Source organism: Callithrix jacchus, chromosome 13, assembly GCF_049354715.1.
Source record: "Callithrix jacchus isolate 240 chromosome 13, calJac240_pri, whole genome shotgun sequence".
NCBI lineage: Eukaryota > Metazoa > Chordata > Mammalia > Primates > Cebidae > Callithrix > Callithrix jacchus.
In genome coordinates, this window is record NC_133514.1 from 21,652,940 (window position 1) to 21,664,799 (window position 11,860).

Sequence of the window (11,860 nt, forward strand, 5' to 3'; positions counted from 1 at the left end):
GTAATCATAGCTCACCATAGCCTTGACCTCCTAGGCTCAAGCATTCCTCCTGCTTCAGCCTGTAAAGGGTAGCTGGAACTACAGGTGCACACCACTAAGCCTGGCTAATTTTTAAATTTTTGGAAGAGATAGGATCTCACTTTGTTGCCCACAGTGATTTGGGCTCCTAGGCTCAAGTGATCCTCTTGCTTCAGCCTCCCAAAGTGCTTGGATTACAGGCGTTAAGTTATCATGCCCAGCCAAAACACGTAACTGTGAATAAAGGTAGTCATAGCTGTGAATAGTCTTTTAAATCTTAATGCCTTTATTCACTTTTCTTGCCTGCTGTATTGCCTAGAATTTCCAGAATATTGAACAGAAGTAGTGAGAGCAGACATCCTTGTACAGTTTCTAATCTTAGTGGGAAAAAGCATTTGATATTTCACAGTTAAGTTTGATGTTAAAAAATAGTTTCCTTCTATTCCTAGTTTGCTAAGATTTTTTTTTATCATGAAGTGATATTGAATTCTGTCTGTATCTACTAAGACAGTCATGATTTTTCTCCTTCTATCTGCTAATGAAGTGAATTACACTGATTTTTATATGTTCAAACACCTATGCATTCCTGGAATATTTGGTCATAATATATTGTCCTTCTATATTGCTGTAGTCAGTTTGCTAATATTTTGTTAAGGATTTGGCACCTACGATAGTTCATGAAGGATACTGGCCTTTAAGGTTCTTTTCTTGTGATGCTCTCGCTTGGTTTTGCTATCAGGGTTATTGTGTCAGCCGTAAAAAATGAATTAGGAATCTTCCTCTATTTTCTGGTAAGAGTTTGTGTAGAATTGGCACTATTTCTTCCTAAATTCTTGATATAATTCACCAATGAAGCAATTTAGACCTGAATTCTTTATGGAAGGTTTTTGATAACAAATTTAATTTCTTTAATAGCTAAAGGAACATTCTTTCCCTTCCTTCTTTCCTTCCTTCCTTCCTTCCTTCCTTCCTTCCTTCCTTCCTTCCTTCCTTCCTTCCTTCCTTCTCTCTCTCTGTCTCTCTGTCTCTCTCTCTTTCTTTCTTTCTTTCTTTCTTTCTTTCTTTCTTTCTTTCTTTCTTTCTTCCTTCAGGGTCTTGCTTTGTTGCCCAGGCGACAAGTGCAGTGCTGTGATCTCGGCTCACTGCAACCTCTGCCTCCCAGGTTCAAATGCTTCTCCCACCCCAGCCTCCAGAGTAGCTGAGACTACAGCACACCCAGCTAATTTTTGTATTTTTAGTAGAGATGGCATTTCACTATGTTGCCCAGGCTGGTCTCCAACTTCTAGGCTCAAATGATCTGCCCGCCTTGGCCTCCCAAAATGCTGGATTACAGGTGTGAGCCACCGTTCCCAGCAGAATGTTCTGATTTTCTATTTCATTTTTGTGTCAATTTTGGTAAACTGTGTTTTTAAGAAACGTTTTCATTGCATCTAAGTTGCTGAGTTTATTGGCATAAAGCTTTTCATAATGTATTCTTTTACTGTTCTTTTGATTTCAGTAGGATCTGTAGTGACATTCCCTTTTTCATTTCTGATATTGGTAATTTATGTTCACTTTCCTCCTGATCAATCTTGTTAGAGGGTTATCAATTTTATATATTTTTCAAAAATAACCTTCCAGTGTTATTAATGTTCTCTATTTTGTTTTCCTTTTCATTGATTTCTGCTCTTAGCATTATTCTTTCCAGTCCTCTATTTTCTTCAGGTTTAATTTATGTATCTTTTTCTAACAAACTTAACATCAGCTGTACTTTCATTTTTCAAGCAACATGAAGCTTGAGCTGAAGCTGAGAATGGTTTCAGAGGGATGTGCTGAGAGACACCCCCTTATTAATCATCTACACATTTTCCTAGAATTGTACAGACAGGAAGAAGAATTCACTGAAATTCGTCAAAGAGATAACAAACTCAGGAAGTGAAGAGAGCTTTAGAAGAAAGACATTTACATCTGCTCATGAAATCAGAGCCAAGGAAAAACTTGGAAAGGGATTAACTTTTTATACAATTTGGCAAGCCCTGTAGCGTATTATCTCATTAGGAACTGTAAAACGCTGTTCAGCCTTGGGTCCGAAAACGATTTTTCTTTTCTTTTTAAATTTTTTTAAGAGATGGGAGTCTCACTACCTTGCCCAGGCTGGTCTCAAACTCCTGGGCTCAAGCTATCCTCCTGCCTCGACCTCCAAGGAGCTGAGATTATAAGCGTCAGCCACCATGCCTGGCTTTTAAGCTATTTTTACAAAATCATAATAAAACACGTCACCATACCTTTTCTAAATTTAGGCTTTATTTTTGTGGGTTCCTCCTGGGATTTGCCTCCATCTTGAATGGGGAGTACCATGTAGCACATCAAATCGAGGACTTTTTCACATGTCATCTAAAGCAGAAAAGACCAAAAGGAACTAACTTGAAGCTTTCTGAACTGAAATCAAATAAACAAAGTACCAAAATATTTGCAGTGTACAGTCAGACAATGTATACATGGAGGTCTCTATTTCTACCTCTTTTTGTGATCACTACTTGCTCTGCGGTGAATACAGATCATTACTTGCTCAACAGTGAACAATAAGACTCAATCTATGTACTAGACCTTTGAGGGAACAATAACCCATTCTTTGCTATTAAAAAACAAACCTTAAAAATTAACCAAGCATTGAGTACTGAGGTGTTCAACAGCGTAGCAGCAGCCAAAAGAAAGATTTCCCTGCCCAAAAGACACTGACTAACACACTGCATAGAAAAACTAACAATAAAATATGTAGCAGAAGTCTAAGGGGTATGATATAGAGCATAAACTAAAACACAGGAGAAAAGACACACAGGCGAAGCTAGCAGGAAAAGCTTCAGGCGGAAGGTTATCTTGTCCTAAGCTTTAAAGAGAAGAAGGATTGGAATGCAGAAAAGAGGCCTTGAGAGCAGGAGAGGAAGTCGGGCACGGGGGGGAACGGCTGTGTATGGGTTTAGGTGATTTGCCTGAGGTTTGGTCTGGGACACAGATGAGATGCTGGACACAGATGAGATGCAGTGCTGGTGGAGGAGAGGAGCCTCGACTGCCTCTGTGCAGGCCGGCCTTGATCCAGACGCTGCATCACCACTCCCTCGCTACCTATTCCAATTCGAATAACAATCAATTTCATGCAATGCGCCTTTTCTCCGTGTCAGCAAACCCTTTTGTTATTTCCATTTGCCAGATAAGAAAGTGGAGCTTATTTTTTTTTCCTTTTATGCAAAAGGCCAGAGACTTCTCTGGGTCTCCAGGTAATTTCAGGGATACATGTGCCAAACGTGTGATGTGTTACGTAAACATGTGCCATGGTGGTTTGCTGCATCTATCAACCTGTCATCTAGGTTTTAAGCCCTGCATATCTTAGGTATTTGTCCTAATGCTCTCTCTCTCCTTGTCCCCACACCTCAACAGGTCCCTCTCTTCTTGTTCCCAACCCCCCAAAAGGACCCAGTGTGTGATGTTCCCCTCCCTGTGTCCATGTGTTCTCACTGTTCAACCCCCAGAAGTGGAGCTTTAAGCCCATGCTTCCCAACTCTTTTCACGATGTGGCACACCCTGAAAGTAATCTGTGTGAGGCTGGTCAGGGTTGGCAGCAGTTGACCCTGGGTGGCCCCAGCAGCCCAAGGTCATGGCTGACTGCCCCAAAGGCTGCAGGATCCATATATTGGCACCTCTAGAACTGCACCTATGCCCACAGGTGCAGTTCTAGAGGTCTAGTTTAGAGACAGGCAGCCTCGGAGTTGAGAACTTGAACTCTGGAGTTGGATAGGCCTGGGTGGGGTAACCTGACAATGTCACAGAGCTAGCCGAGACTTGTACTCCAGAGCTATGAGCTGCCATTTTCGATGCCCATCTCCAGCCAATCTTTTCTATAAATCTCTTCTTGACTCTTGGGACCCAACAAAGAAAACACCCTTCCCTGCATGCCTATTGTGCCTATGACTGAGGCCTACCAATTAATATTTGATTTTCAATTGACTTACATACACCTTATACTATTTTCCCTAACTCAAACCATATGCCCCTGAATGCAGGGATCCCATATTCTCCACACCCTACTGTTACTCCTCACCCAATAGCAGGGTTCAACACTGAGCACCAAGAAAGCCAGTACTTCATTTAAGTGGAATGATGAAAGCAGTATACTCGAAAGCAATGACCATAATTTTATAGGGTTGGAAAAAGGGTTATAGGCCAAAAACTTAGTTAAAAGGCATGGATTAAGGTGGTGACAATAGAAATACAAAGTAATACAGGAAAGAGATTAGTATCACACTATTAGAATCAAAAGGATTAGCTAGAGTTAAGAGTCCACCATGACTTGAAAGTTTTGTGTCTAAGGGCCAGTACTATGATCTGAATATCTGTTCCCACCAAGATTTGTGTGTTGAAACTGAACCTTTGGAACAGACTTTGGAAGTTGAGTAGATGATGAGAGCAAAACCCTCACGAATGGGATTTGTGTCCTTATCAAAGCGACCCTAGAGTGCTCTCTTGTCCCTTCTATGAACCAGGAAGCAGGACCTCAACAGACACTGAATCTGCTGATGCTTTGTTCTTGGACTTCCCAGCCTCCAGAACTGTGAGAAACAAATTCCTGTTGTTTACAAAGCTCTCCTTTTATGGCATTTGGTTATAGCAGCCCAAGCAGACTAAGACAGCTAGAGAACTAAGGATGCTTACATCTGGACATAGTGAGTCTGGGCAGTCGAGAATCACGTCAAGTCTGACGCTGCCTATAGGCCTAATAGTGATGTACTCGGAGGCTGGAACTAAGCTCTCAAAGGGAAGGAGTTTGTCTTGTTTAATTAAATCTACTCGTTTATATTCCCTACTACAGTGAAGGAGTACACGGTGTAGCTAACTCTATATGAGAGATATACATTGGTGTGAGTAAATACGTACTGCCTTTTAAGTTCTTAAAAGGAATTAATTAAAACTTAGAATTAAGTAACTGATAGATGATATATAAATAATGGTGGAAAGGCATTTTCAATTTTGAATGCACATACTCTACACAATCTCCAATTGTTCCTTTCTAAAAATCATCATGACAAATTATTAATCATATTTCAGGTTCAAGTTAAAAAAAAAATTAGGGTTTTTTTTTTTTTTGAGATGGAGTCTTTTTTTTTTTTTTGGCACTTGTTGTCCAGGCTGGAGTGCAATGTCTGCCTCCCAGGTTCAAGTGATTTTCCTGCCTTAGCCTCCTGAGAAGATGGGATTACAGGCATCCACCACCATGCCCAGCTAATTTTTGTATTTTTAGTAGAGACCGGGGTTTCACCATGTTGGCCAGGATGGTCTTGAATTCCTGACCTTGTGATCCGCCCACCTCAGCCTCCCAAATTGCTGGCATTACAGACGTGAGCCACGGTGCCCGGCCAAAAAATGTAGGGTTTTTAATCACAAAGTGATCAACAACATGTAGAGAGGTGGGAATAAATCTGTTTGTTGTGTTACATTGTAGCCTTGAATTTATACAGTCCTTGCACACACAATATGCTTATTGTTTTAATTGAATTCAAACGTTTCTTGCACTGTGGTAGGTGTCATGAAAGTTCAAAGATAAACACACAGTCCCCACCCTACAGTAGGCAGGGCTCAAAACCTCCCGGAGGAAACATGCCCATTTATATATCTGCTCCTGCAATACCCCTATCAGCTGTTATGAATTTTTTTCTTTTTTTGAAGTAGAGTCTCGCTCTGTCGCCAAGGCTCAAGTGCAGTGGCACAATCTTGGCTCACTGCAACCTCCACCTCCCAGGTTCAGGTCATTCTCCTGCCTCAGCCTTTCAAGTAGCTGGGATTACAGGCACCTGCCATGACGCCCAGCTAATATTTATATTTTAGTAGAGATGGGGTTTCACCATGTTGGCCAGGCTGGTCTTGAACTGCTGATCTAAAGTAATCTTCCTGCCTCTGCCGCCAAAGTCCCGGGATTATAGCCATGAGCCACCATGCCCAGCCTGTTATTACCATTGAAAGAGAATCTGAGGTTTGAGTAAGCTAAATATAAATCCTCCATTTCCCACTAAGTAATGGCCTTGTTTTTTCCAAGTACAACAGAACAGGCAAGATTGTAATAATAATAAAATGGAAAATAATAAAAAGAAAAACCTTCCAACAAATGGAACAATGAACAAGAAACTTAAAAAGTACTGATGCCTCATTTCAGGGAAGTTGTAGTAAAGAGAAAATTACATAAAACAAAATCATTGTGATGTTCACTAGCAGATTCAGTAATAAATCTAGGCAGAAAGATAAAATTGAAACACACTTGCACTGAATAAAAAAGCCACGCTGGGCTAAGGAGAAAGCCCTGGTGGCCCCATGCCCCTGAGGCCGGCATGGGAGCATACTCACTCTGTATTCCCCTAGCGCAAAGTGGCATGTCGCCAGCTGGATGAGCGCCCTCTGATGCTCCAGGGTCCCCTGCCCTGTGATTGGTGGCTGAGAAATGGATCCCTGGAGAGCTGCTAAGTGATGCAGGCTGGTTATCGCCTTTTTATATTGACCCTAAGAAAGATAGAAAAGCAAGGAGAAAAAAAAAATCACCATTAAAAAACGAAATTATAAAAAAAAAACTCTTCCAGAGTTCATTAAGCAATGAGCAAGCAACTATACAAAGAAGGTGGCTTGCTTTGATCATCTGAGGAAGAAATGGAGACTTAGCAATAGAATCAATTCAATTAAAGCCAGGTGAGAGTTCTTTATGGCACTACTTTATAAGGATGAAGATTTTTCTTTCTGAGGTTAGGTCTTAAGACTAAAGAAAATAACCGGGTCCTTTGATCCAGCACATTTTGGATGTAACATTTCTTTAGAAATATTTTACTACAAGCACCATGTCTCCTTTATGAAGGACAGAAGCAGCAACCTGCCCATTCCAACAGTAGCTTGTTGGTGAATTATCGACTCTCTCCGTTCTAGGTCTAACATGCTGGAGAACAGTACAGCCAGGCGGACTCCACCAGCGGAGAGAGGAGGAGGGTGAGAAGTAATCCTCTTTTACTGAAAAATGAAAACCTTACTTCTACAGAGAGGTATGTCTGGATATACCAAAGTAACACAAAAGGTACAGTCTTGTCATTTTGGAGTTTTTGTTTCGTTTTGTTTTTGAGACAAGGTCTCACTGTCACCCAAGCCAGAGTACAGTGCTGCTATCATAGCTCACTGCACTTTTGACTTCCTGGACTCAAGTGATCCTCCCACCTCAGCCTCCTGAGTAGCTGGCGCTATAGCCACATGCCACCACACTTGGCTAAGTTTTTTATTTTGTAGAGACAGGGTCTCGCTATGTTGCCAGATCTGGTCTCGAACTCCTGGGCTCAAGCAGTCCTCCTGCCTTGACCCCAGGCAGTACTGGGATTACAGGCAGGAGCCACTGCACCCAGCCCAGAATTATTTTGAAAGGAAAGTGGACCATACCTGCTCAGCCACTGAAGACAGAACAGGTGTAAGCAGGCAGTGGGCTGGCCCAAGAGGGAAGATGACACGTCGTGCATTTGAAAGCTGGTTTGCCACAATAACCATCCTGTACAGACGTGGGTACCTAAACTACGTTTAATACTCTACCTGATAGATGATCATATCAGTGAGGAAGATTCTTAACCAAAGCCAAGTATCTGTCTTCCAGGCCAAACAAATTCTTGTAAATTCTGAGTGAGAATTCAAAAGCAAATTAAGAAGAAAACAAACTAACAAATCCAGTAAGAGAGAGCAAACTACCAAAAATATACAGTAACTTTGCTTTGATTCTAAAACACTGCTCTAGAATTTTAAGGTGAGAAGAAATACATAACACTTATCAGTAATACACAAGTAATACCTTGCAGACGCTAACAACTTACTGAGCACATCCCAGGTGCCAACAACTGTTTAAAGTGCTTTTCACATATTTCCTCATTTATCTCTTAGACTACTTTGCTTTCCCCAAAGCCAGGTCCCATTTTATTTTTATTTTATCTTATTTTTAGAGATAGTCTTCCTGTCGTCCAGGGTGGAGTACAGTGGCCCCAACATGGCTCACGGCAGTCTCAACTTAATGGGCTCAAGCAATCCTCCTACCTCAGCCTCCTGAACAGCTGGGACTACAGGCACATGCCACGAGGCATGGCTAATTTTTATTTTTGTTTTTTAGTAGAGACAGGTTTTGCCATGTTTCCCAGGTTGGTCTCTAACTCCTGAGGTGAATGATCCACCTGCTTCAGCCTCCTAAAATGCTAGGATTACAGGCATGAGCCACCTTGCCAGGCCCATTTTATTTTGACCTATTTAACAAACATACAATAACACTAGAAGGTTTTATTTATTTTTTAAAAAGTCAGTTTTGAACTAAAGGAAAGATCCCCTCATAAAATGTCACATATGTGTTCATAATCCCAGATGTGACAAAGAGAAACTGAACGGTGCTACATTTACTTAGAAAAGATGACATTGCACATCTGGCCAAGGGCTCTGTATGACACATGACTGCAGCCAGGGGATGAATGTCCACGGGTTAAAAGTAAAACAAGGTGCCCGATTCCAAGTATAGTAAGAATACCTTGGTTAGCAAAAAGCTGGTGATTTCTAAGCAATGTCAAAATACTCAATATCGTCAAAGGAAAATAAGCTTCCTATAGTTTTTGGAGTTTGAGTTTTTCAGACAATGGAGTTAATGCAGATCAAAACAGCAATACATTGTGTATTCTTAGCCACATGCTGCTTTAGGAAGGCAGCAGTAGGAAAGAACTAGAAGCACAAAACAAACTGAGTGAGCAAAGGCCAGTACTACAAATATTTACCAGAAAGTCCAAAACCTCTCCCTCAAGCTCCACCCCTACCTGAATTATAATATACCCTCAGAGCAGGAGCTAAAAGGTAGATGGTCATTTGAAAATTCACAACTGATAAGGTATCCTGCTCAGAAAAAAATCCTATAAAATGCAGGAACCGGCTGGCTATGGTGGCTTATCCCTGTAATCCCAGCACTTTGGGAGGCCCAGGCTGGTTGATCATGTGAGGCCAGGAGTTCAAGACCAGCCTGGTGAAACCCTGTCTCCACTAAAAATACAAAAAATTAGCTGGGCATGGTGGCACATGCCTGTAGTCTCAGATACTAGAGAGGCTGAGGCAGAAGAATTGCTTGAACCCAAGAGGTACAGGCTGCAGTGAGCCAAGATCACGCCATTGTATTCCAGCCTGGGCGACAGAGTGACTCCATCTCAAAAGAAGAAAAAAAAATGCATGAACTACTGTAGTCAACTTAATTTGCCATAAGTGACTTGACGTTTCAAGTAGCATAATGATTTTATATAAAACCTTAAACAGCACCAGTGACGTGCGCTTTCTTACCTTTGTCAAGGAATTCTAGGGAATACAGCAACTCCCAGCTCTCCCTAGCCCATTTAAAGCTTTCTAACACTTCAACGGAGTTAGCGAGTTCGGCTTTATTAACCACAATGTGACGATTTCTTCCTTTCGCTGCACAGTCTTCATCGTCTGAACTCTGCTTAAAGAACGTAGAGAACATGGTTAATTCAGTTATAAATACAGTCATATATGAAAACATATTATTGCTGCCAGTTTTGCCCATTACATGACTTTTATATCAAAGGATACCACATACATACAATTTTTTTGAATTTAACAATTTAGCTTTGAAAATTAAGATATATTTTTTGTCTTTATACTCTCACACATTTCCATTTTTACTTTTAAAATGGAGTGAATTTTTTTTCTGATGCTAAATTCTTATGTTTGCTTGTAGTGGTTTCGGAGCAAAGTTGAAAAATATCAGTTTTATGAAAGTCAAAATTTAGACTTTTTACATTGAGAGACACAACTTAAACAGCACCTGTTTATAGTTTACTTTTTTCCTAATATGTGACATGATTTAACTGGCTTCCAAATAATGGTTTGGCACGTACTAGGATAAAATTAAAGCCTGAGACCAGGCGCAGTGGCTCGTGCCTATAATTCCAGCACTTTGGGAGGCCAAGGAGGATAGATCATTTGAGACCAGGAGGAGTTCAAGATCAGCCTGGCCAACATGGCGAAACCCCATCTCCACTAAAAATATAGTTAGGCCAGGCATGGTGGCTCACAGCTGCAATCCCAGCACATTGGGGAAGCCGAGGTGGGCGAATCAGGAGGTCAGGAGATCGAGACCATTCTGGCTAACACAGTAAAACCCTATCTCTACTAAAAATACATAAAATTAGACAGGCATGGTGGCACACACCTGTAGTCCCAGCTACTTGGGAGGATGAGGCAGGAGAATCAATTGAACCCAGGAGGCGGAGGTTGCAATGAGCCAAGACTGCACCACTGCACTCCAACCTGGGTGACAAGAGTAAGACTCTGTCTCAAAAAATCACAAAGGTAGCTGGGCATGTTGGTGCATGCCTGTAATCCCAGCTACTCAGGAGGCTGAGGCGCAAGAATTGCTTAAACCCAGGAAGCAGAGGTTGCAGTGAGCAGAGATCACACCACTGCACACTAGCCTGGATGACAGAGTGAGACTTTGTCTCAACAACCAAAAAAATTAAGGCCTGCGTCATCTAAGAAATAATGTCAGAGAATAACTGTTATCTTTGGTTCACTGCGTATGACCTCCCTGCACTGGTCACCCCTCTCTAGCTCTCCTCCCCCAGTGCAAGGTCCTGGTCAGAAATTACTTTTGTCTGCACTTACCTAGTAATGCCCTCTGTATTTTACAATACCGATTTCTCAGGCTTCTTGCATCTTTGTGCAAACTCTACCTCTCAACAAAATCTACCTCCAATTCCAACTAACAAAACCCTTCATCTTTCAGCACTGATTTCAAGTGTTGACTTCCTTCATGAAATCTTTTTTGCATCTCCCCATAGGCTGTTCCTGCTGCCCTAAACGCTTCAGAGCTTTCCATTCTGAGGCCAGTACCCTGTACTACATCCTGCTCTAGATGTCTGATGCAATTTTGGTTTTGTTCTTTAAATTGAATCAATGCCACTCAGTCAAAACATGTATAAGGAACTTATAGCATGGGTTCTTAGCCTCACTGCTGACCTTTTGGGTGGTCCTGTGCTCTGTGAGTGGCTCAGCAGCATCCCTGCCCCCTCCTCACCAGATGCTAACAGCAGCCCCTCCCCACCAAGCTGTGACAAGCAAAAATGCCTCCAGACATTGCCAAATGTCCCCTGAAGGGCAAATCATCTCCAGTGGAGAACCACTGACTTAGTGATTATTAATATATCCTGTAATTTTAAAACCTAAGGTTTATTGATTCAGCTCCAAAGCCATATTTTACAAAGATTCATCTCTAGCAAACTGTCCCATCCAATCTTAATAATTATATTTGAAAGCACTAGCCAGGCATGGTGGCTCATGCCTGTAATCCCAGCACTTTGGGAGGCTGAGGCGGGTGGATCATGAGGTTAGGAGTTCGAGAACCAGCCTGGCCAACATGGTGAAACTCCATCTCTACTAAAAATACAAAGATTAGCTAGGTGTGATGGCAGGTGCTGGTAGTTCCAGCTACTCAGGAGGCTGAGGCAGGATAACTGCTTGAACCTAGGAGGTGGAGGTTGCAGTGAGCTGAGATCACGCCGTTGTACTCCAACCTGGGTGACAGGGTGAGACTCCATCTCAAAAAAAAAAAAGAAAGCAAGCAAGAAAGCATTACCATGGGTTTTTCTCTTCCTTCAGCTAGTTTCCTCTTTTTATGGATGTGTTTGTTACGGTCAATTTCTACATCACCATACACGTTCGATACATCTTCAAGGAGAACAAGTGGAACTTGGTTTGGGGCATTAGGACCTAAGGATGGGGGAAAACATCAACACTTAAAAATGCAGCAAGGAAAAGAATACCT

General features: G+C 41.8%; 1 protein-coding gene across 13 annotated transcripts in view; it reads right to left on the reverse strand.

Moving 5' to 3' along the window:
- INTS10 (integrator complex subunit 10) overlaps nt 1–11,860 on the reverse strand; it is a 33,335-nt gene that overhangs the window by 12,628 nt on the left and 8,847 nt on the right. For all 13 annotated transcript variants that reach the window (XR_001906809.4, XR_013525541.1, XR_013525542.1 and 10 more), the window contains exons 9-13: nt 11,672–11,805; nt 9,361–9,514; nt 7,600–7,682; nt 6,388–6,540; nt 2,283–2,391 (exon numbers count right to left, since the gene is read on the reverse strand). Coding sequence is in view for 3 of the 13 variants with exons in the window: in XM_002756884.6 (XP_002756930.1) it covers nt 2,283–2,391; nt 6,388–6,540; nt 7,600–7,682; nt 9,361–9,514; nt 11,672–11,805 (633 nt within the window). In the remaining 10 variants the exon portion in view is untranslated. The remainder of the gene's footprint in view (nt 1–2,282; nt 2,392–6,387; nt 6,541–7,599; nt 7,683–9,360; nt 9,515–11,671; nt 11,806–11,860) is intronic.